This window comes from Sitodiplosis mosellana, unplaced genomic scaffold (assembly GCF_009176505.1).
Source record: "Sitodiplosis mosellana isolate CC-2019 unplaced genomic scaffold, AAFC_SMos_1.0 Smas_scaffold_6226, whole genome shotgun sequence".
Taxonomy (NCBI): Eukaryota; Metazoa; Arthropoda; class Insecta; order Diptera; family Cecidomyiidae; genus Sitodiplosis; species Sitodiplosis mosellana.
Genome location: NW_022601467.1, coordinates 21,292,038 through 21,316,927, shown reverse-complemented (window position 1 = coordinate 21,316,927; position 24,890 = coordinate 21,292,038). Strand labels below are relative to the sequence as shown.

Sequence of the window (24,890 nt, the reverse complement as noted above, 5' to 3'; positions counted from 1 at the left end):
CGGTTATTAATATGGTGTAGATTTTATTAAAATGTTAATAAAATGTGGTTATTAATATGGTGCCGATTTTATTAGAATTCTAATAAAATGGACAACATATTAATAACCACATTTTATTAACATTTTAATAAAATCGACAATTTTTTCGGCAATCATATTAATAACTACATTTTATTAAAATTCTAATAAATTCGACAACATATTGGATTTCATCCGATTTTATCAACGGACGACATCATGTTCGCATCAAAGTCTATTCAATACAGTGTTTAGATTAAGACAATCATTTATCACGACAAAATCTTTTCAAAAAAAATTCCGAAGAAAAGTTTCATACAAAAAAACTGTCAAATATTTCCAGACTCATTTTACATCGAGATTTTGTCGTCTGGCAAAAACTGACATGAATTTTATATGAAACTTTTCAAAAAAATTGTGAAGAAAAGTTTCATACAAAAAACATGTCGAATATTTCCAGACTCGTTTTTCTTTCAGATTTTGTCGTGATAAATGATTGTCTTAATCTAAACGCTGTGTTGAATAGACTTTGATGTGAACATGATGTCGTCCGTTGATAAAATCGGATGAAATCCAATATGTTGTCGAATTTATTAGAATTCTAATAAAATCGGCACCATATTAATAACCACATTTTATTAAAATTCTAATAAAAAAAATTGTCGATTTTATTAAAATTCTAATAAAATATCGTTATTAACATTTTAATAAAATCTACACCATTTTAATAACCGAAAATTTACCATACTAATAATTATTAATATGTTAATAAAAAAATATGTTAATAAATTATTAATATGTTAATAAAGTGACAGCTGTACATACACGGCCAAAGTGTACTGGATTTGATATTGTGTTTTAAGAGTTAATAAAGTTATAATCATATTAATACCCAAACCAAGTGAAAAACAACAAAATACTAAATCTCAAAAATCAAGAAACTGAAGACAAAATGTACAAATGTAATTAATGTAAATACAAGCAATTTTTGGTTCCTCACAGGTATCTATAGGACTGGTCCAAATGTAAAATTATATAGCAATTAGTCATAATATTTACTCAAACAATGTAAAATATTTTGAAAAAATCAGGTTTTTACGGAGACGAATGTGCTCTTTTCGCCTGTAACCACAAAGATTGAATTGAATGGAATAAATAAAAAAAACAAATTGGCACATGTTGAGAGAAAATAGTAATGAAAGTCCTCCTTAATATGTATTTTCGTACGTGCCGTTTATTCGAGGGGCAAATCACTCAAAATAGTAATTGCAAAATTTAGCAGTAATTGCACGAGAAAAAAGTAATTGCATAGGTAATTGCTACGAAAAAAGTAGTTGCGAAAATAATTGTTGATTAACAATTACTACATTTTTCTTGAAATTACCAATGCAATTACTTCTTTTTATTGCAATTACTTTTGAGTGATCTGCCCCTCGCTTTTATTTCATGACTCAAAATTCTAAGAGACACACATCAGTTATGCCAGGTGATGCTTGGTGGCGTTTCAATTCGATCAAATTGAAATCGGTTTTTGTTTTGGCCCACTTGGTTGCTAAGAAAATTTTCTCCGGAACATAAATCGTCGTCTTACATCCTCCGGCCAATTTAGCGCGTTCTTTATTCAGCGCAAGTAAATTAAGAATGGTTTCTTCATCTGCATCATCAAATCCACCGATGCGAAAATGTTTTAATTTCGGTAAGTAGCTGGTGAACGATGCAATAGCATTCGGACCGCATTCCACAATATACAACCATTCAATATTTCGAACTTTTTCCAAATATTTTGGATTTCCACAATGAAAAACTGTCAACTCTTTGAAATGTGGCAGTGGATGTGGGAAGTCCATGCATCTATCTGAAGTCAACTGTTCTAGTCCAACATTCATGAGTCCATCTCCATAATTACTAGCCCATCTCTCATTAGAACAATTATCGATGCATATATGCAAACGCTTATACAATCCTTTCTGATGGACTCGTGCCAATTTCACCAAGTAATCTTCGCCATCGGAACAAATTTGTTTTATATAATAGCGAATGCGCAATTGATCGAATGTGATGTCGATATCAGTTAAAAAAGGTGCTTCATAACACGTCTCCCAGATGCTCTGTACATTCATATTCAAACGGAAGAAGGTTTTAAGTTTTTCAATTTCACTTGGCGATCGCATTAAATTTCGTCCATTGAATATGATGTGTTCAAGCGTTTGATACTCACGAAGCAACCAATCATTTGAACTACCAATTAAAATGTCTTGGCCGCTCACATCGACAGTTAGACACTTTAAATTTTTGCAATGTTTTAGAAAAACTTCATAGAAATCGCAACTAATTTCCCATTTGACTATGGCAATTCTTTCGACATTGTTGAGCGCTGTTTTTATGTCCTCAAATTGATATTGATCATTTTTTCGTACGGCCACTCCAAGATTCTTGATCAACTTGATGGTAGTAATGTCCATTCGGCGAAACATATCAAAGCTCCGTGCGTCACATATTTGAAATTCTGCAAATTTCGGCCAGTTGGTTTTGATGTAATGGTCGACACTTCCTTTCAATCGCTTACACGTTTGACGAAGTAGCAACAGATCGGCTTGTGACAACCATTCAAAAAGCTCTTCCAAACAATCAATGTCCAACTTAAGTAATTCCAATACTGGTCCAACAGTCCATGGCTGATGCAACAGGTCCAGTTTCAGATCAATCTCTTCTGTAGCTAATTTAAGTGCCAATCTAGGCTTTTTGAATTCCGTGGATATTTTTGAACCACCTCCCTCTCCACTCATTTTGATGACACGTCAAAGAAGAGTAGCATTAACGGATGATATTGAACCTGTTAAATAGAATTGAGTATTTAAATGGACCCATTTGGATAGAACCAATGTATAACACACAGTTACTTACACAGTTGTTCCAAATCGATTGACAATCTAATCGAAAGTAAGGATTCGGACTATTTGTTTTTAAGATAGTCACTTTCGGTATTTCGTTGAATTATTTTATTATCAACATTTATCTCTTTCGCAAACACTATGTGCGCAAATAGTGTGTGCGTAGTCACATATGGATTTGCAAGATTATAGCGATAATTCCAGCTATGAAGATTGTATATACGTGGAATATATATACGTGCTAGACAACAATCGAAAACTGTATCTGTATTTGCAGGTTTTAGAAAAAAAAATTTTTGTTATAATGATTCCACTTAGAGATCGGCGATGAAAAACTGGCCAGAAGACAACGTTAAATTTATCATTGCGCTATTGTATAGCGATAATTACAATTACAAACAAAGCTTTATGAAGTTCTTTTAATAATTTACTATTCATTTATACTCTTAATTAATCAAGAAGTATCGTTTTTATTCACTGAACTTCTCGTTATGTTCGTGAAACGTGGAACAATTGACAGAACATGCTTAAAAATTGAATGAATTTCTACTTTGTATAAATTCAATGTTGTTTATTTCACAGCAAAATTGCACTTCGTAAAAGATGTTCAGTATTGCTGTCAAAAGCAACGCGTCAACTTGACAAATAAACAGCTGATTAGATATTCGACAACTCGAATAAAATTGTTGTATGATTCAAATTCAAATTCTATATAATAATGCTGTTATTACGAAACCAGTGGTTTCAAACCACTGAATAGTTTTGCATGCCTTTTTGGAAACAAATGTAGGGAATCGAACCAGCTTTCATTTGATACCTTACTCGTTACAATTTATCAGCTGTATCGAAAGTTTTTCATATTCATGTACTGCTGTACCTTACTTCCAACATTCTTGTGATCAGTATATCTCTGAGGCATATATACATCATATGAAGAGTATTCTGAAAATAAATAAAAATACACGCGTATGTTTTTTCTTAATTCAGCAAAATCCTTTTATTACTATCATTTGATTTATTTACACTGCTTCAAGTCGATACGAAATTAATTTTGCTTTTATTTATCTGCAATGTTATTGACTTTTCCTTTTTTCATTTCATTAATTTTGAACGGTACCTGAGCTTTGTGCGCATTCAATACAATTTTTATGTTATCTACAAATAACTTAAAACATATTCCGACATATCGGGCATGTTGATTTATTGCTTGTGTTGAACCACTTGTACTGTAAAAACAAAGGGAAAAAAGAATGATAATGGGTTAGATGATTCATGGTACGTGTAAGTAGAGATAGTTGCAGGGAATTTTTCATAATTCAAAAACAAACGCTTACCAAACATTGGCCGTGAAATTTCTTTTTACACGTTTTGCATGTGAGTTTCGGCAATTGGCAAGTCTCTTGATGAATAACACTGTAGCAAACGTAACATTCCTCTACACCATCAAATTTCCGATCAAGATTTCTCTTCCACAACGATAGACCATCCCAAATGGAACCGTTTTGATGTGTTAAAAAGATAGACAATTGCATGACAACCACTCGAGACTGGAGTTTATCGCCGATTTGTTGACCGCAATTGACTTTTACAACGCCAAGTGGGAAATTCAAAGGCAACTGAATAACTAATTCCATGCGAGCCTCATCGATGACATATGTTGCATGCACTTCGCGTGTTGATGTGTGCACAGCAATTTGAAATGAATCATTTTGTTTCTCCTTTTTATCCAACAATGCACGCAATTCATCGTTGCACAGTTGTGTTGAAACGAATGCAGTGGTAATTTTGTCGACCAGTGACTTTTGACGAGGATGTGAATTAGTCCACCAATGACGAACCACTGCCGGCAAATATTTCAGTGCCAATGTGTACAGATAGCATGCGTACCGTTTGGGTGTAATTTCATCGTTGACAATTTGCTGCCAAGTGATTGGCGCAAAATAAGCTGATCCAGCGGCTTTGACCTCTTGGCTGCGCAACACTTCGGCTGGCATCATTCGGAAGAGCATTTCCAAAAATGTTTGATCGAATTTCTCTTCCACCAAATAAGCAGCGTATGTGGATCGTAGTTCAGATGGTGCAGCATCACAGATGGTGAGGACACAGTGCCAAAGCAACAGGAATGGTGTCGACTTTTCCGGCGGAATTTCACTGAAATCGTCCAATTCGGTGGATTTGAAGCTAGGAAACAAAAAAGTTCAATTCAATTAGATTACAATTTGATTGAAGAAACATTTGCGAATTCTTCCAGATGTGATCAAAACAGAAAAGATTTCCTAATCGAATGTTGAATGAAATTCGGTTTGAGTTATTTCTCTTACTTAAATTCCTCGATGAATTGTTGCGTCCACTCATTTTGATTGGCCAATACACTGTGGAACTTTTGTAGAAAATGCCATTCCACAGAATCGGTTGAATCGTCGAGAGTTTGTTTATCTTGCCGTTTGCTTAGCTGCTCGGTATCCGTCTGAATAAGATATTTTGATATTCTTTCGATGATTTTGGCGCATGTCACTCGAACCGTGTGGTATTCGTGTGATAAATTGATCAAAGCAAATTGTATCAGGTCATCGATACTGGTCTTTGAATCGATTTTATGGGCCACCTCAACGTGTTTAAAGTCCACTTGATTTATTGAATGGCTCAACATTTTCAAGAAATACTCCTGACGATTGTCGCTGGCCGGTGCTGAAATTTAAAATTAACATTTGATTCGTCAAAAAAATTCACCATTTTGGAAGGAATATCACGTGATGAACGCTTACCATTTGCTTGAATGAATCTCATGAAGCATTTCAATAAAATCAGATTTACATCTTTGGCAAAAACGTGCTCCCATTCATCAATCACTTGGGCCACAGTTCTTGTGGAACTCTTGATACGTTCTTCGGCGATAAATTCATAAAAAACTTCAAACATTTTGTAAATTGCTGATGTGAATACGGCGATCTGAAATGAATCATTTAATTAGCTTATAGTTTTTTTAATTTATTTCTTTTCTCTTTCAATTCACCTTTGGATTCTTCCAACTGTCACTGCTCTTCGATAATGTTAAAACCCATGAGCTGATAGCGATTCGAATAAAATCCCAGCCTTTCTCTGTGATGTTTCCAGGGAATGTTTGAATCACATCGGTTAGAAATCGAACGAACTCGGTGATTTGAAGGATTTTTTCAGTGTCAATTGTCGAAATGTTTCTAATTAAATGGAGTGATTAAGATAAAAATTAATTTCTACTCGCTGCTTATGACTTTCTTAATACCAAATCAAGAGACTTACTCATTATAAAGCAAAAATTCCTTATTAGTTTTCGATTGTACGTAAAGTTCTTCAACAAGATTTAGGCATTCGTTAACGATTTGCTGATCGCCCATTTCGTTATTATTCGTCGTAAAGTAATTCTTCAAGAGACATCGCAGACCAATGGCTCTTTGATGCGGTTCAACTGAACTACCGAATATATTCGCACTCATCGACAATTGTCGAGGTGACAATTTCTGTGTGTACGCTAACAACACATTGATGTATTGCTGTAAGTTTTCCGTTCCATTGCAAACTTTGGTAAGATCATTGTGAAGTAAGGCGAGGCAATTCTCTTGATCCTTGTATGGTCCAATCTCTTGAAGCAGTAAAGTGCTGTTCACTGAAAATGGATCGTCGAGTCGTTCGGCATTGATCCAGTGTTTTACAATAATGTCAACATTCTCCTCCGAAATGTGAGTCAAAAACAGTCGAATCGTTTCTTGGAAGTGTAGAATAAACTCTTCAAATGTCGATGACAACTGAAATGGGAATGAAAAACGCGTAAACAATAATGAGTCAGAGCAGTTGACCTGATGAAATTATCACAGCAAATGAAATATTTACATTGAAATTCTCCAGAAAACTGTTAAATAATCCACCCAAGTAAATGGCTCCATGAATTTCGTCATAAATTTTACTGGACCATTTTTTCATCAATGATTCATTCAAATCGAAAAAGTCTTCGGTATGTTCTTCATCTAAGGGCTTTTCCGTATCGATTTCGTCATCTTCATTTTCGCTTTCGCTGTTTTTGCGGCTCTTGGGAACAGTGCACGTGATCTTGAAAACCGCTCTGAATTTGAATGTGGCGAGTTTAAGCAAAGCGTTGGCATTTTTATACACATCAAGTACACCCAAATCGTTGTTCAAGTGCGGCAAAATGGTTGACACTGCAGTCATGTGGCCGTTTAACAATTCGATAAATGTACACGCCTGTAGGCAGCCATTCAAATACTCATTGTACTGAGCATTGATCTTGGAGAACACACATTCAATGATTTTATCGGCATTTTGATATTTTTGCTCGTCATCATCATCGAAACGTTCCACCGAGCACAAAATCAACTTTGATAATATCTCTGAAATCGATTCAATATGATTGATTGTAATGGTTTGATCTTGTATAGCGGCTTCCAAGCTATCCTTGATTATTCCAGCACACGTCTCGAGTAATTCGTCCGTCAGTTCAATGTCATTGCTCGAGAGTGCGTCTTGCCATGATGTAACCGCCTCCCACAGTGTGTCTTCATTTAGCATGGCCAGGCGACCCTTGTCAACGCACAATCCAAATAGTTTCACAAACATAATATCGCGAATTTTTCCCTTTTGCTCGTCACCACAAATGACCGGCATCACTTGTGACAGAAAACTAACGCATGTATCCAGAACATTATCGCTCACATTCTTATCGGCCAATGCGTTGCATAGAATTTCAATGATGCTTTCGCAGGTTTTGTTGTCAATCAAAATATCACCACTTTCCGTTTGGAAAAAGCACTTGTGCATCAAATTGATGGCCTCGGTGGCATGGCCGGTGGTCAGTTCTTGAGCGTTCTTGATGACCTGCGCGGTTACAATCGGTTGCGATAGCATTCGCAGCACTTCCGGTTCAGTGCATAATGGGTGGCCCAATAATCGTGATAGTGTCCAATTTTTGACACTTTCATTCGGGAATTTCACCAATTTATTCAATAGCTTGGATTTTTCGTTTACATCCAAATGTGGGTACAACTTTAAAGTAATATCAAGCACGCTTTCCGAACGAATTTCCTTGAGCAGTAACCAACTGGCGAATTTATCATACAATTTCGGTATATTCGCTGTTGAGCCACAAAGTTGTTCGAAGAATGTGGTGGTGCTACCAAATTCAGCGAAAAGATTCTCCAACGGTCGTACAAACTGATCGCTAACACTATCCGATGTCTTTTTTATATAAAATTTAGACAATTTTACAATTAATTCGTTAATTTCGTCTTTGAAAAATGTGGTCGCTTGAGTTGTGTCTTTTTTTGCAATGCCATCAACGTGATCGTTGGTCTCGGCTTCCGGATCGATTTCGAATTTAACTTTGGAAGATTTCGTTTTATTCGCATTGCCTGATTTTGATCGCAATGATTGCACCAAATCGTGGATTAACTCAAGCTTTTGCCGAAGATATTGATCTTCGTCGGTTTTGCCGAATGAATTTTCAATTGTTGAATAGAGTTCACCCCAAAATCGTGTCAACAAAGGGCTATAAATTTGATTTGTGTCTCTGGTCTGATTCCAAAATTGAATCAACTCCACCATACGTATCAAAACGTATTTTCCATTATTGGATGCAGCATTCACCAATAGGTAACTGATAACGTTGATCACATGCTCTTGCAATAAATTCAAACTGAATTGACTGGCGTCGGTGCCATCGTCAAACGCTTCGGATGGAAAGCCTTGAACTTGAATCACAATGTACTGTAGGCATTCATAGTATGCATTCGATATGGCCGTTATGTCCGATCGACTGTTTGCTTGATAGGCCAAACGTGCGCGCAGTCCCACATTGAGATACTCAAAGAAATTGCCGTAGAACGTAAATACCTTTTCGCCAAGAATATCACGATTCAATTTCGATAACAATGGCAAAAAGTGCGGATAAATCGTTTCAGCACTTCCAGCACCGCCACTCTTCAATATCTTCCACAGTTTTGGCAACAACGCTTTTTCTAGATTGATGTAGTTAGGCCTGTAGCACGACAAAAGAGAGATTTTTGTTCATTAAAAACTTTCAAATAGATTGAATAAATTCTGAGTTGTTATTATTTACCATTCGGTGATTCGTTGCATAACTAATAGAACGGCCGTCCAAATATGTGGCAACACAACTGTTTCAGTCTCATCGATACTTTGTAAGGCAGCTACCGCCAATTGCTTTTCGAATTTGGTCAAGTCCACACTTGATTGCAGCAATACACTGACCGTTTCGAACCAGGCGGCTCGAATGGCGGGATTCTTGTGTTTTTGGTAAGACCAAAACTTTTGATTCTCAATTAAAGCCGTATTTTTATTGGAAGCCTCTTTCATATCTTCGGCCGAAATTTTCGATAAATACAAAGCATATCCCTTCAAACTACAAATCAATACACGCTGATACTTTGCTTCACATTCTTCGGGCGTATTCGATCTGAATGGAAATGCGATGACAACGAAAATATTAAGTACCCAATGACACTTTAATGAAGAACACTTGAACGGAAGAATGAAAGCATTGAATTAAAACTTACTGTGGATTCGACAACGATGTCGCTGTGTAAATGGTTAAATTCTTGGTGATGTAGTCGAGTATTTCATTTTGGCAAAAATTGAACACATCTTGCAGCTTATGGGCGGGGAAGGATTTTTGAAAACATTGTGTTGCAATACTTGCAGCTGGTGCATATGTATCATATTGGCTGGTGATCCAAGCGGGTGCAATTTGCTTCAAATATGGTGCAATATTTTTGCCCGCCTGTGTCATTAATGCGGCTTGTGCTTGTTGGGCTGCCTCACGTACGCGATGCTCAACATCGGTCGATAGGTTGTTGTACAATCGTGGCCAAAATGGTAAAATCGTTCTGATGATATTCGGTTCGGTCTTCAGAATCAGTTCACTGAACTCCTGCAGCGCTTTAACCTTGGTAACTGGATCTTTTTTGGTCATTTTCCGAAACACTAGCTGATAATTTGTATCCAATGATGAGTCCATGTCCTCGATGCCATTTCCACTGTCTGTTGCGTTCGTAAAATCTTGTAACATTGTGGGCAAAAATCCAAACTGTGTCACATTTGCAAAGCCAACGGTCGTTGGTATGGTCGATGATGCTAACAATTCAGCTGATCGGCCACTGCTCGATGGCTAACAGAGATGTAGGAAAAACAGAGAAATAGAGAGAAGACGAATAATACATTGTGCATGCGTGTACAAATATTTCCATTTGGGTACGTGCAAAACAATCCAAAATTGTATGCACTGATTCACGCCAATAATATTGTTATTTATTTACCTTTGTATTATTTTTCGTACGCTGTTGATGCTTCGTCTTGCCACCCATTTTCGAAACGGTATATATTGCGTCGTTCACCTTTCAATTCACTTTAAAAATGGGAACCTAATTCAGATTAAGTTACTTTTATTGTAATATTTACAAAGAAAAATGGCAGATGTACATCGAGGCCTGATATTTCGCTATACACTAGCGTAGTGACGTTCGATGCGACTCAGCTAACGTTGTGTTCACATTAGCGATGCGCTGTGATTCTGACAGTTGTTGTCAAAAATCGTCGCCATACCACCACAACGCGGAGAAAGAGAGAGAGAGTGAGAAAGATTTGGCAATTGTTTACGTATATCTATCATTTTGTTTTCTTTGTAAATTGCTTGACTTTTCTTTTTTGTCAAATGTGCAGGACAGACAACAAACCAAATCGTCGTTACTATTTTTAGTGAAATTGAAAAAAAAACTTTGTTTTCTCGATTCAAAGTGTATTTTATTCAATAATATCGCTCCTGTTCATCACACTACGCTCAACGGCCAAATATACTTCAAGAATTCAGGCATAATACATTTTGAATTGAGGTACAAGCTTTCGAACAGACAAACACTCACTTACACTCACACACACACACACAGATACACACATGCAATGGCACGCGAACAGCATCATAAACACACAATATTGTCCAATTAAAGAAAATTTCTTTCACTGTGCTCGTGCATGAAACGCTAGCACTCTATAGTTTTTCGCATTTAAAATACACACTCTATATACGCAGTATAAAAGTTATATAGAACAAAGGTTTAGGCTAATGAAAAAGAAAAGCAAAGCAAAGCAAAATAATATTGAATGTGTTGTTCAAAACTTTGCTGGTGGTTAAATGTTCGAACGAGTCAGTAGTTGTTGTGTTTTTTTTTCTCCATAGAAAAAAAATTCCACTAATAATTGTGTGCAGAATTCTTCCGTGAAAATAAGAAGTGATTTATTTTTTTTTTCATTTGAGATAAACAAAAATTAAAAATTGAAATAAAAATATTTGTTGTTGTTATTGTTGAACTGCGTGAATTTTACGGGGGGGACAAAATATTTTTTTTTAATTTTGTTTTTTAATCAATAAATAAAAAGCGTCGCAACGAAAGTTGAGCCAAAATGAACAAAAATTTGGAAAATATTTGTCGTGTGTGTTTGAACAGTGCATCTCGAAATATTTTCGAGAAATCGTCTGCATCGAATGATTCTCAATTCTCGATCCCTGCAATTGGTGAAAATGTTTCGTCGTTAGATCGTTTGGTCGAAAAACTTCGATATGTTACAATGCTAAAAGTAAGTTGAAAGAAAATTCCATTTTCCCGTCCATTCATTCAATTTAGCACACATTTCTCACTGAAAATCATCCGTAGCGTTTGTGTGGTTTTGTTTTTTTCTCTTGTCTTTTCATATTTTGGTAAAGGTTTTTTTTAAGCGCTTTCTTTTTTTTTGTGTAATTCGCCGTTGTGGTTGCTTTCGCTATAAAAAAAAAGAAGAAGAAACACACAAAGCGACGAAACGAAAAGAAATTGGATCAAGGCTTCGTGTGTTTGCGTCTGTGTTTCTACTTGGTGTTTTTCGATTGTGTGTAGGCAATATGTATACGACGGTATGTGCGTTCGCTTATTATGCGCAATGCTCATTAGGGGTATTAATGTAGTTGTGTGTACACTTTGGCACTGAGGCATACTACCAAAATAACGATCCAATGCTACCGAGTGGCTGACACGATGGTTCGCGACGTAAAATTGGAAAAAGGTGGAGAAAAAAAAAGAAAAAAACACCAAGCACCATACACACTGACATGAGTTACATGAAACTGTTGCTTCTTTTCACATCACACAATTCGATGAATACACACAGTGAGTGTATCTAGTAAAGCTGGTGGCGATCCGCATCGTTGAAGCAACGAGATGATGATGATGATGTCGCAACATCGGTTGTTGAACCAAGTCATTTAAAAGCGTATAGTCAGACAAGAAAGCTCCGTTAGTTGCCATCAAAGGGGTGATCATACAACGCTCAGTTCAACTTGATTGCATAGCATGAGCAAAACGATCAACGCACAAACCTGTTGCGGCCCCTCGTTTTCAATGGCATCAAAGTACGGAGCTTGCATGATTCCTAAATCAAGATCAAACTAATTCATTTTGTTTTCGATTTTTTCTTCTTCTCCTTTTGTTGTTGTTTTCGTTGCATTCATTCATTCATTGCGTTCGTTTGATTGTTTGTTTTATTAATGTATACTCTTTTTTATGATTTAACAACCAACAGGTGGACGAATGTGAAAATCTACCGAAGAATATGTGCGATTCGTGCATCATTCAATTGAATGTTGCGTACAATTTAAAGAAAAATGCAATTCAATCGGACATGAAATTGAGACAATATATGATTGAGTTTGGAATAAATGTCACGTCATATACAACATGCAGCATAAATACAGTGTCGGTCATTCATCCACCAGCTATGATTATGCCAGCAACAACAACGTCTGAATCGGTGACGATAACAACGGCAAAATCAACAACAGTTGCACCACAACAGGGACCACCACCACCAGCAGCAGCAGCAGTACAGCCTCAGCCACATCAGCTACCGCAACAACATCGAACATTTCCCGTGATGCCAGTTATCATTAAGGAAGAGCCCGTCGACTATGAAGCTATGTCCGATATTACAGTGGAAACAAACACCGAAGCATTCGAAGATCAAATGCGACACCAGAGAAACCAGGGCAATCGAACAAATGGAAATCAGAGTGCGGCCAGCACAAGCTCATCGAGCAACAAATCGGTTACACCGTTGCCAGTTCACAATGGAGTTCATTCCATGGTGTCTGTTAACACTAAATCGCTAATGTTGTCACCACAAGCTTCATCCGACCGTGAATTTCTAAGTGCTTACATGTTGACGACACCGTCGGCGAATGTTGAGCAAGCGAAAAAAACGACAACACAACCGAAACCACCGGCGACCAAGCAAAAGAGCCCGGAGACGCTATCAAAAGCAGCACCAAAATCAAAACGGCCAAACGAGTCACCACCTCAGAATGCCAACAAAGCACCCGTTAAACGTAATAGACGATGCGAACTTGACAACCTTAACGACGACAGTACGATTCGGATGATAAAAGCGACAAAGCTGGAGAACAACAGCCCACGACGGCAAACCAGACAACAACTTCGTGAAACACATGATAATGAAAATAAACGGCCACCGTCACGTTCTAGAAGTGGAACAAAAACCGATTACAAATCATTTTTCACGTCACGAAGTGCAACGCCGGTAACAAACGGTACACCAACGAAACTGAGGCGTCGCATGAGCATTGACGGTGCGGTCAAGCGAAAAGGTCGATCACCAATCAACATCCGAACGCCAAGCAAAAACAAACACATGGCGGCGATCGTACGCAAAAGGCGCAGTTCGATGGCTCACAATCGAACGAGCATTTGAAAGTTCTGTAGCTGTTGTTCTCATTCCGATGAACCAATATTGAAACGAATACGAAGACGCAAAAAGTACATAATTTAGAGGATAAAAACTGGAAGAAGAAAAAACACACACACACTAATTTATGAAAGAAACTATCAAGAGGAAGAAGAAAAAGAACGGATACGTTTGCAACGCATGCAAATGAACTATGTAAACCCATATAGCTAGTAATCCATGTAGCTATTGCTGAAGGAACACTCACTTAACGAGCACAAGTTACAACAAACAATATGATCAAAATACACACAGCAAATCCTAAGTTTTAAACCATAACCTCCCGTAGCCAATAAAAACAGCATGAGATCTTTATGTACAGCTATACGTACAATAAACAGAAGATCAGCACCTAATTTAATTTAATTTAAAAAAGAAAAACAAGCTAATCTGAAATGATCAAACATTGATAATTATCAAACGAACGGAAAATACTCTAGTAAAAATGAGCTAAAATGGAATGGAAACTGTGTGTGCATAAGCGAGGCACAGAAGGAGAGGAAATGAATATTATCAGTAAATAATGAATGAAACGTCAAGTTTTCCAATGAATGGCCAATTTTAAGAAGAAGAAAAAAAAACGGGCTTTTGAATGTTAAGCACACAGTCCAAACGAAAGAGAAAAAGCTTCCCCCAATTTTAATTTTATAACAAACGGAAATTATATGAAATTGTTTACAGTTCAAATATATATACGGTAGTTATAATTTTAGTTTAGTTGCATAAATGAAAGAAAAAAATGCGCATTGGTACTTTGTTCGAATCCACAAACGCCAAAATCAAGTTGAGAGAAAATATTTTATTGAAATTTTGTTCAATTTGTTGTAACCACATGCGCCCGATCAGTATACAAATTCACTCTCTCAATCCTTGCACGTAGACACACCACAAACCGATGATGATGATGTACCTAAATTTAATGATGGAATAAAGTCGCAATACCCGAACGAAACTGTTGCACTTATGTCAATAATCAAGTCCGACGTTGTTTTCTTTGTACCGATTTGTATTTGTACTCGTTTTATTTTTCTAAAATTATTATAGGAATGAACAAGAAACCGCAGGTATTTTTTATTGGAAAAATACGCTTTTTCCGCTGGTTTATTGAAATTAATACAATTCTTTCTTCATCTATCATTGTTGTGTGTTTCCTTAAAAAATCTATGCCATATTTATAAATCAAATAAATTCCACAATTTGAAATTTCACGGTTGGCATTCCATGAACTCCTTCAAAATGCTATAAAACGACCAAAAAATGGTCGTTTGCATTTTTGTATTCATTATTTTTTTCTTCTCTCTTTCTTATTGGCTGGTTTCATCGGTATCCGTTACATGAAAAAAAATCCATGGATTATATTGTCGATTAAACCGCCAGATGATTGTTTGCTTGACTTTTTTATAACGTTTTTTTTTCTTCTTATTATTCTCTCTTTCTTCCTTAATTTCAATTGTTCAGGAATTTATTCATCTGTTTTTGTTAGTCAGGTCTATTTATTATTAAAATTTTATTACATTTAAAAAAAAACAAAAGAAGATTCAAATGATTTTCCGTCAATGAGCTTGCATTGGATTTCGGATTTGGATTTAGTTTTTAACGATTACATTTTTTTTTCTTTGTACGCAGACTTTTCCCAGTTAGTCTCAGATTTTAGTTTTCTTTTCTGTTTCTTCTATTAAAGTTAATAGTTTTACAAGACTTAATTACGCCCAAAAATTGCCTAATCGAAATGGTGAAACAAATGGTTAACAAACATATCATGCAAATGATGATTTTTTTTTTCTCTTCTTCTTGGATAAATGTTGGACTATTCGGAGGTGAACCGCTCACACAAAAATACATGGTGTCCAAATTAAATGAGCTAAATACACATTTTGCACGAAACTGATTTTGATATAGATTGCGTAAATTATATAATATTGAGATTGTTCAGTGATGCTCGCGAGTGCAATTTAGTTGTGAATCCATGATTTAAAAAAACGGTGGCGACTTTGCGATTGGTTGATCTTGTTTCTTTAGTTTTGTTTTGTTGTAAAAAATTTGAGTGGCGTGAAATGAAACCGAGACAATCCATCTCGAGGTATTTGATTCTAGCCTAAAATTCTTATTTATTTTCCACTCTTATCTTAAGTTAAGAGGTATGTAAATAATCGGTATGTATAAATGGTTTTTTTTCAAGCTTGTTGATGTTGTTGGTTTCAAAGAAAAGAAAAATTGAAGAAAATTAATGAAGTGTAATGAATTATACGTATACCGAACTAAAGCTTAAAAAACTAAATATTTAAACTATTTTGTTGTTTTTTTTTGTTGTTGTTGTTGATTGTTAAATGTAATTCGGTTGAATTTCGCTGGATTTGCTGCATTCTTTTACTGTTGAGGTGTGTGCTCTTCTTTCTTTTACTGTTGCTGGATTTTTTTTCTCGCGATAGTAACAATCGATTCTTTTTTTGAATATTTGCTTTTGAACTGATTTTTTTTCTCTCTCTTTACTTTATCATTTCAATTGTTTTTTTTTTTGCATTTTCTGTTGTTGTTGTTGCTGTTGTTTTATCTTAATATAATTACAACTAAATTAAATCATGTTAAATTTTGTTTAAATAGGCCATACAACTGCCTAATTATCCATATCCACTTATGATTTTTTTACCACAAACAAAAATCATATCGCATCTAGTCTAAAGGCTATTTCTAATCAGTGTAAACGATATATTGTTGATTACTATCGAAATCGACCGGCATTTCCATTTTAACAAACGATTGAGGAGCCATGGTTGGTGTGTTGCGATTGTTGCCGCTGGTGTTTCGCCTGAAAAACAATTTTCGATATAAGTACGGTTCGCACGAGTTGCTGCAGCCTTGTCTTTTATTTTTCTCATATGGAGCAAAACGATATGCGGTGTACTTACTTGGCGCGAGCATGGGTTAGAATGTGTGACTTAAGATTTGTTGATTGGGCAAATTTCTTGTTACAGCCATCAAATGGACACACGTACGGTCGGTCGCCAGTATGTATTCTCACATGTGTTCTGTGAAAAGCGATGCAACAGGAAGAAAAACAAAAATTGAAATACGTTCTTGGGCCAACACTACCGCTGCATGCGGTCATTGTCCGTGCAAAATGGAAAATGAACAACTTACCGCAAATTGAAATCCAATGAAAAGCGTTTACCGCAACCATCGAATGTGCACTGAAATGGTTTTTCTCCCGTGTGTACGAGCTGATGTCTCTTCAATTTTGAGCTTTCAACGAAGGCTTTGCCACACTCGGCACACACATGCACACGCGGTCCATGCGTATGCAAATGCTTACGCATCGCTGAGTTATCACGGAACATTTTATGGCAATCTTTATGCGGGCATCCTACTCGTCATAAAGAACAAAAGAAAAAAAAATATTATCAGTAAAATGCGTAACGAAAATCGATTTAAATCGTTTTGTTTGTTTATTTTTTTTCTATTCAAGAAATGATCGAATTGGCTCACCTATTGTGCGGTCATGTGATTGTTCGATATTGGTGCTGTTTGGTCGTTTTGTTTTTGTTTTGTGACCTGGTCGCGCAAAATCGGCTAATTGCTTGGGATCAGACAAATCGAGACCGGTTACACTGTCTTGTGTAATTTTTTGACCTGTCATATACTCTGTATAGTCTGGATCTGGTTCTGGATTCGATCCATCCTCTTCGTCTGATGCACCTGACGCCCACATTGTAACGCTAAATTCACCCTCCATTGTTTTGATTTGAACTTGCTTTTGCTCCCATCGACGTGGTTTAATCACTGGCTTATGCTCTATGCTATCGATAGCAATCAAATCGTCCGGATTGGTCGTTCGAACACGATTAACCACCCTTTGTTGTTTGACGGCTGTCTTTCGTTTTCTATTTGGTAGCAAATCACTAAAATTCAAATGTAGAAGAGAGAAACAACGCGAAAATTTCAAGATTGGCAACAAATTTCATGAACATTTGATCGGAATAAAGGTAGAAAAATAAATGCTTAGTCTCTTACGATAAATACCTAGACGGCCCAGGGGATGATTCAATAAAGATTTCATTGCCCAATGCCGACACGTCTCCGTAAACACACAATGGATCACCAGATGCATCCAGCACTTCTTCATGTACAGGTAAATCCGATTCGGAATGTAGAATCACTTCTTCTAATCGGACCATTGTGACATGAAATTGAAAATAAACACAAAAAACCACATTAATAAAAGCAAAAATACACGGGAAAGAAATAGAAAAGGTGGCCGTGATTCATTCATACCATCGTCAATGTTTTGCAGCAAAAGTCCTTGAGAATCGTCATTTTCGCAGGTAACTTCTTCATATTGATCCTCATCGCCAACTCTGACCTCGTAGTGATCATAAGCCACAACACCCATATCACTGAATGCTTCATTGTCGACGACTTCCACAATACTCGAATCTATCTCGACCTCACACATGATATCGTTGTGGTTCGACATCGTATTTTTTGTATGTTATCAATCTCGGCGTTCCTACAACAACAACGAAAAAATCACCAAAAAAAAACAACAACAACAACCAAATTATTCGAAAATGAAATCATTTTTGTTCAAACAATTATTTGCAATAAATAAAGTCAAAGCGTCTACGAAGGATCCGGCTTTTTTTTGCGCGAAAAAAAAGGTAAAAAAATGAATCGATACAATTAAACGCAAAACTATGTAAAAAAAAACACACACACTTAGGTTTAGCACTGAATTCAAATATTTACAATCGTATAAATAAAAAAAAACTATTTGACATTTTGCCATTTATCGCACAAATTGTCGTTCAAATTAAAGTCAACGAGCATGCGACTGTATTGAGAGCTCGCATCTTATATCCAAACAAAACAAATGCCGAAACGGACGTGGATAAAACAAAGGAAAATATCGGCATCGAATCAAAGCGACACGGCACAGCGACAGATAAATAACAAAAATGTCATATAAACATCTCTGTCCGTATATACACATATATATATTTGTGCACAAATAAAAAAAAAAATAATGCAGAATTTGAAACACACGCTTAAATTTAGAAATAAATCGCTTACTTCCAAATGAAAATTGCTTTCAATTTCTATTGTTATTATTATTGTTATTTTCTGTCAACTTACAAACAATGGACTCGTTACGGCGTATGTTATGTTGATTTTGAATGCTTCAATTTCTGTGCTTCGCTCCGAATTTTTTTTTTCTGTTAATGCCGTATATCTCTTTGCACTCGGAATATAATATGGAAATGGTTATAATGGCCACAGCCACGCATAAATCGTAGGCAATCGATAAATTTGAAACACCATCAAATTAATCGCAATAAATTTTATGGGCAAAATTGAATTTGAAACGTTTTCGCGAACAAAAATAATTGATGCGGCAAATGAATTTGTTTTCAAAATTAACGCTAAAATGTTTATAAAATATGTCTGCCGAAAAAAATGGCGTCTGAAATTGAATATTACAAAAAAAAAACCAAAAATGGACGACAAAACACCCGTCACAGTCATACACTGACTTTGTAATAATTTCCGAAAGAAACTAAAATGGAGGACGATCGCGTAAGTAAATTTCCATTCGTTTTACTTGCTATACACGAATGCTTTACGGTTTTGTGTCATGGTATTGGTATTTGGCGCTACGAACACACACACTCATACACATGCACATTTCGAACCGATTCAAATGGCCGATGGATTAGTGTTGCCCGTGCGCACAATTTCGCTCTTACCCGAATTGCGACCGAATGCATTTGACAACACATGGAATTATGTTTGGAGTTTTTTCATCATTTTCTTTTGAAAATAATTCAATTCCAAAACAGCATGAAACAAAAACAAATCAATGATGACAGCCGATTCAAGCAGCATCGGAACTGTTGTAATATTAAATTTACTTATTGACCGAAGTGAGATATTACCGTATGCAATGTGAAGCAAGGCAAATTTGTTGACAGCTGACACTTGCCTTTCGAATGACAGTTAACTTCACGTGGTCGGCGTATATGTATCCAATTTTTAAAAATACACAATCCATGCCTTTGGAACCAGAGAAACACAATTAGCCATGGCAAAAATACTGAGCTATTTTCATTTGTGTCCGATAAATGATGAGGAGGAATTTCTCGGGCTATCACGCGATCAAACCAAAGGCAATGTCATTAATACTTTGGGCAAAAATATCATTATCAATGTTAAGGTACGGTTAATAAAGTCAAAACCATTTATTCTCGTTCAATTCTACTAAGCTTAAACTTTTGCAATCTTGCAGTTGAGCAACCAGAAGCAAATAACAAGTTGGACAGCCTTAGATAAACTCTCGAGCAAAGTCGTTTATGATTTCAATTCAAAGGAATATGTTGGCGTTTTCGGACGTAAATGGATTCGATGCTGGTCAGCCGATTGTTCAGACATCAATAAAATCAAGAAGCTCAAAGTAATTCAGATAATTTGATTGTGTGCGCAATTTGAAGCAAATTTTCATAATGCATTGTATTTTGATTTGCAGCTCTCGAAGCCGGCCAACAGTCTCGTGTCGATTGAGAATGCAGGGACAATTGTTCTGTACACGGATGGAACATGTGAATCATTGGAATATGCCATTGAAACGCGGAAAGAGAAGAAGGATTTGTCGTTGCCACAGTTTAAGCCAATCATTGATCCATCTTCCGTTGATATACTTAGCTCAACATTCTTCAAAGGAGTCAATGATAGCATTTTGTTTACATTCTTTGTGAAATCACGTGACACTCGGGAAATGGATTTAATTTATTACAAATTAGACAATGAAACGTTACGCATTTTGGGGCCAATAAATCGTTTGGAATTGCTGCGCGATGAGAAGAACGTACGATTGTGTGGATTTACGGTGGTTGACAGCAGTAGTTGCCCAAATTTGGTTTCAATTTGTAAGTAGTCGGTTTTATTATCTCCCAAATTTCTATTGCACTTTCTAATGCGGCAAAAATTGAAGTAGAATTTTGAGTATGATTAAAATTGAACGAATCTGATTGTCTCTTTGTCGATCGTAGGGTCTGATCGGCGAATTTTCATGATGGCCTTACGACCAAGCCCGAGCGAGGATGCACCCGGTCACTTTGTCTCCATGTTAACGGCAATAAATGTGGATCATCCGTTGTCTGTGCTGGGCGTGAGTCGTGACTGTATTGCAATTTATGGTGCAAATTCATCACAAGAGGGTGGTGCCCTACTTTTGTACAACACTCAATTCAAAGTGATCGAATCGAAGCAACTGTTCAAAGTATTTTTCACGAATTCACGTCTTTGGACCGTTGACACGTACATCTTTTTGGCGGCCGGACAAAAGTTGGCGGTCATTTCATTTCGAATATCAAAAGAACAATTGTCTGATATGTTGGGATCACAGCGAAGCATGAATCTAACCTCATTTGTCGACACGGAGTGCATCAATACGGATGCCGAGCTGGAAGAAGTGTTGGAATTCGACAAAACTACCTCAACACAACCGATCAACGATGGTACAAACGGTCATTCGGATTATGATATGGCTGAAATATGTGACATAAATATGGATACGAAGCAACGTGCATTTGAGCGTTCAGAAGATTTATTAGCTGACTTGAGATCATTACAGCAGAACGACATTCTGATCGATATAAAATTGGACGAGGATTTGCTTGCCGACATGGCCGAATTGAAATTGTCTTCCAACATAAATAGCACACATTTCGATAGCAAAACCATACAGTCAATCGTCAGTGAATTGGAGAGAATTGGCGAAAGTGAGATTGCAATCAGCAATATTATTATACCGATGTGTATCGAATCGAATCTACCCGAAGATTTAGTGGTATGCATTCGAAACTATTCAAACATTTCGGAGAAAATGCTAGCCATATCGATAAAGTATTTCATTGATAAAATACGAACGGAAGAGCCAGACTCAGTGGAACTATTAAATAAATACAAATCGCAGTTGAATGCAATTCTATCGTGTTCGTTTGAGCCAGATGTAATGGTTGAACAGTTGCGAGCCTATCTGAATTTTGACCAAGTGCAAATTCTATTGAATCACATTTTTAATGCCGTCAATTCGGAAGAAAAACAACTCGAAGAGCGTCCACAAAACGGTGAACCAATTGATGAAGACATTCTATTGGTGAAATGGTTTACGGTTGTGGTTGATTCGCATTTCCATCAATTCATTTTGTCACGCGATACCAAACTAGTCGAACAATTGACACAGTGGAAAGAAACGGTGGACAACTTGCTGGTCGACATTCAACAATCGAAAACCATTTCGGCAATGCTCTACAATTTGGTTGATAGCAAACTGATGGCCAAAGAGAATGTTGCCACCAAATGGTATTCAGTAGAAGAGGTTAAATTATATTAAGCATTTTGAGAAAGAAAGAAAGAAAAAGGGGGAAAAAAATAACGGAAAAAATGAATAAATATTGATATCGATGATTCATAAGACAAAAAAAGATGGCCTTTTTATTTTAAATCAGAGCAATCATGTTTCAGCACAGTATCTCGCAATGGACGAGTAATACGAAAATGTACGAAAGTACTTTATTGAATGCAATATTTGAAACGGAAGAGATAAGCGTCAGCTCCATTACATTGGAAGAAAGGAAAAAAACAAAAAAAAAGGAAAGAAAAAAAAACTTGTGTGAAGTGCAATAAACGAATTAATTAATGGCAATAAAATGTTTCGGATAAAGCACACACCGTAAGCAGATCGAACGTACGACCGACCGACCGACCGACCGACCGACCGACTGACCAAACAAATAAACAAAGGTACAACTTGACATCCACTTGATGTGATTTTGCGAATGTATTATGTTTTTTTTTTGCGCTTTCTGTTACTTCCTCAGCCACATACAATACACAGACACACTCCATACATTGTTATTCTGACTGTGTCACTTCGCCATAGATATGGTGCAAATATTATGTGTGTGTGAAGTGATGCGATAAATATAATTGTCGGGGAATCACACTGGGAAATTCTGCCCATGGAATAAAGCAAGTGGCAATATTTGTTTCACTTTCAGTTGATTAGAATGTTTACATTCGAGCGCATCGAAAGTTAACCACGAAATTGAAAGATTTTCAGTTGCAATTCTACAACTATAGAAGAAATCACGTTTTTAGCGACGAAGTTCGACGCATTTCATCCGACCGAAGGGGGACTTTTTGTTTTTAAACCAAAACATTCATGCATTACACAATATTATTGGGTGGAAATTAAAGCGCGAGTTTTCAAAACGTTGGAGAGAGAATTGGAATTGTTTGAATTATTTCTTTGAACTCAGTATTTGTTTTGCCTCATTTTTATTTGAAGTATATTTTTTTTAAAATTGCCGAAATGTCCGTGTTTCATAATATGGAGCCATATTATCATGAATTTCACTGTGAGTATGCAAACATTTTTATTTTTATTCGCTCATCATTTCAATATTTATTAGTTGAGATAAATTTTTTATTCACATTTTTAATTGTTCAATTAAAAAAGTACGTTTTTATTGAATGGTTGATTATATATTCAAAAAATACCCTCAACGTAATGTCATACATATTACTTTAAATGGATGATCGTTTTGAAACACAAACACAATTAACGAATTAATTTTGGTTGCACTTAAAAAAAAAATGAATAAAAAAATAATTCGAATGTTGTTGGGAAAGTACAGAATGTGAGACGATGATAGAGAGAGACGGCGAGCAAAAAAAAACCAAAGTTCTTGTTAAACAAGTTCTCAACGTACTGAATTTATAAATGATTCATATTCACGTTACGTGGTAAAACATGTTACTTTCGGTTGTTTATATTTTTTCGCCAACTTCTCTTTCTTGCTTTGTTATTGTTGTTCTCGCACTCGGCTGTGTGCAGTCATATACACGGAAACAACGGCGTTGAATCCGATGTACATACATAATAAACGCATACGATTTTAGAGTTGTGTGAGATTCACGTGGTTATCGGTCGTACACAAAGGCTTAGACAGCCAATAGTTTTCGATGTGTTCATCAGTTTGCATTGCAGTAGCGGCATCCTCCGATAACACAACGGTTATTCAGAGACAAAAAGTACATCCTATACGGTTTACAAACAAAAGCACTAATTTAAGTTGCCGCCAAGTATTTGGACAATACGATTTGGGCAAAATAAAATTTTTGGTGCGACGAAAAGTGTAAGTTGAAGTTATTCTAATCGTAAATTTCTTATCATCGATTCGTAATTGAGTTGATTGTTGTGTGTACGAAATATGTACACCGAATTTTTACAAATAATTTCGTATTATTGTCATGTCTCCGTATTTTCCGCATTGTGACAGTTTCTTCTTTAATCGGAACAATCGACGGAATTAGTGCGAGATTCGAATGATAATTTTTTTTTTCTTCGCCATTTCGAATTGTATCTGTATTTGAAAGTCAGAATTTTTTTTTGATGGGCAAGGTCACATCAGTCATCACCAACATATTTATATATTCACGCTCAACACACAGACTATCTTAATTGCAATGACGAACTAAAAGCTTTTCTGACTGATATTGATCATTCGGTGCTGTAGCCGAACGAAGCACAACAACAACGAGCAACGAAAAAAAAAAATCATGACAAAACAGATCGCGCTTCTGGTTTTTGGAAGGCTTTGCATGCCGCGCAATTATTATTTCTCTCTCCGTCTCTTGCAAATTTTTGTCGCTGCGCTGTGATGAACAATCAACAATATTTGATTCAATGTTTGCACACGAAATTATTCCAGTGACTCATTGGAATGATGATGATCTTTGCATTTTTCGGTGAAAATAATCAAGTGTTTCTTATCGTGTGTTTATAAAATCAGCAATTTAACATGGTTCATTAAAATGATCCAATTCTACCCATCTAACAATTATCAACCCAAATAAATCCGAATCTAGCCTTTTATGTTGAATTTATGCGATGTTCAAGCGAAAACCCCAATATCAATATTCAAAAAGACGAATTTCAGTGAATTGATTCAATTGTTTTGATTAATTGAATGGGCAAGCGGAATAATGAAACGTAATTCTGTTTTTAAATGAAGTGCCTCTGAGAAAATTTTGCAGTAAAAAAGCCCCACAAAAATATTGTCTGATAAAAATTTGTATGAAAATCTTATT

The 24,890-nt window shown here is 36.1% G+C and overlaps 6 protein-coding genes across 15 annotated transcripts in view; 3 read left to right on the top strand and 3 right to left on the bottom strand.

Moving 5' to 3' along the window:
- Positions 1 to 938: 938 nt before the first annotated feature.
- LOC129579467 (uncharacterized) lies at positions 939 to 3,518 on the bottom strand. Its single transcript, XM_055469575.1, has 2 exons — positions 2,923 to 3,518; positions 939 to 2,851 (listed from the first exon to the last, which is right to left on the bottom strand). Exon 2 carries the CDS (start codon positions 2,802 to 2,804, stop codon positions 1,470 to 1,472), a length of 1,335 nt encoding a protein of 444 aa, XP_055325550.1. The 5' UTR covers positions 2,805 to 2,851; positions 2,923 to 3,518; the 3' UTR covers positions 939 to 1,469.
- Positions 3,519 to 3,880: 362 nt separating this feature from the next.
- On the bottom strand, positions 3,881 to 10,775 carry LOC129579446 (E3 ubiquitin-protein ligase listerin). Its single transcript, XM_055469526.1, has 10 exons — positions 10,232 to 10,775; positions 9,473 to 10,083; positions 9,016 to 9,372; positions 6,777 to 8,934; positions 6,189 to 6,691; positions 5,923 to 6,106; positions 5,675 to 5,858; positions 5,231 to 5,597; positions 4,244 to 5,090; positions 3,881 to 4,135 (listed from the first exon to the last, which is right to left on the bottom strand). The coding sequence occupies exons 1-10, from the start codon at positions 10,277 to 10,279 to the stop codon at positions 4,076 to 4,078; spliced, it is 5,319 nt and encodes a 1,772-aa protein (XP_055325501.1). The 5' UTR covers positions 10,280 to 10,775; the 3' UTR covers positions 3,881 to 4,075.
- LOC129579458 (serine/arginine repetitive matrix protein 1-like) lies at positions 10,548 to 14,719 on the top strand. Of its 2 annotated transcripts, none has more exons than XM_055469555.1 (2): positions 10,548 to 11,546; positions 12,525 to 14,719. In XM_055469555.1, the coding sequence occupies exons 1-2, from the start codon at positions 11,373 to 11,375 to the stop codon at positions 13,707 to 13,709; spliced, it is 1,359 nt and encodes a 452-aa protein (XP_055325530.1). In that variant the 5' UTR covers positions 10,548 to 11,372; the 3' UTR covers positions 13,710 to 14,719. The 2 variants fall into 2 exon arrangements, with proteins under 2 accessions (XP_055325530.1, XP_055325531.1); XM_055469556.1 differs by lacking the exon at positions 10,548 to 11,546 and adding an exon at positions 11,788 to 12,354.
- A 496-nt stretch (positions 14,720 to 15,215) lies between these two features.
- LOC129579460 (transcriptional repressor protein YY1-like) lies at positions 15,216 to 19,698 on the bottom strand. 8 transcript variants are annotated; one of them, XM_055469558.1, is made up of 7 exons: positions 18,873 to 19,698; positions 18,012 to 18,246; positions 17,751 to 17,901; positions 17,226 to 17,638; positions 16,881 to 17,103; positions 16,649 to 16,768; positions 15,216 to 16,548 (listed from the first exon to the last, which is right to left on the bottom strand). In XM_055469558.1, the coding sequence occupies exons 2-7, from the start codon at positions 18,211 to 18,213 to the stop codon at positions 16,431 to 16,433; spliced, it is 1,227 nt and encodes a 408-aa protein (XP_055325533.1). In that variant the 5' UTR covers positions 18,214 to 18,246; positions 18,873 to 19,698; the 3' UTR covers positions 15,216 to 16,430. The 8 variants fall into 8 exon arrangements, with proteins under 8 accessions (XP_055325533.1, XP_055325536.1, XP_055325539.1 ...); XM_055469561.1 differs by having other exon boundaries at positions 17,751 to 17,898; positions 18,873 to 19,595; XM_055469564.1 differs by having other exon boundaries at positions 17,760 to 17,898; positions 18,873 to 19,595.
- Positions 19,699 to 19,717: 19 nt separating this feature from the next.
- LOC129579451 (uncharacterized) lies at positions 19,718 to 22,128 on the top strand. Its single transcript, XM_055469540.1, has 4 exons — positions 19,718 to 19,950; positions 20,023 to 20,187; positions 20,260 to 20,659; positions 20,783 to 22,128. The coding sequence occupies exons 1-4, from the start codon at positions 19,819 to 19,821 to the stop codon at positions 22,126 to 22,128; spliced, it is 2,043 nt and encodes a 680-aa protein (XP_055325515.1). The 5' UTR covers positions 19,718 to 19,818.
- Positions 22,129 to 23,014: 886 nt separating this feature from the next.
- Positions 23,015 to 24,890, top strand: part of LOC129579450 (nuclear factor NF-kappa-B p110 subunit) — a 5,849-nt gene continuing 3,973 nt past the window's right edge. The window contains exon 1 of one of the 2 annotated variants that reach the window (XM_055469538.1): positions 23,015 to 23,155. In XM_055469538.1, coding sequence (XP_055325513.1) covers positions 23,110 to 23,155 — 46 coding nt within the window. In that variant the 5' untranslated portion in view covers positions 23,015 to 23,109. Of the gene's footprint in view, positions 23,156 to 23,469; positions 23,936 to 24,890 lie in introns of those variants that run through there. The other variant, XM_055469539.1, reaches the window with a different exon arrangement.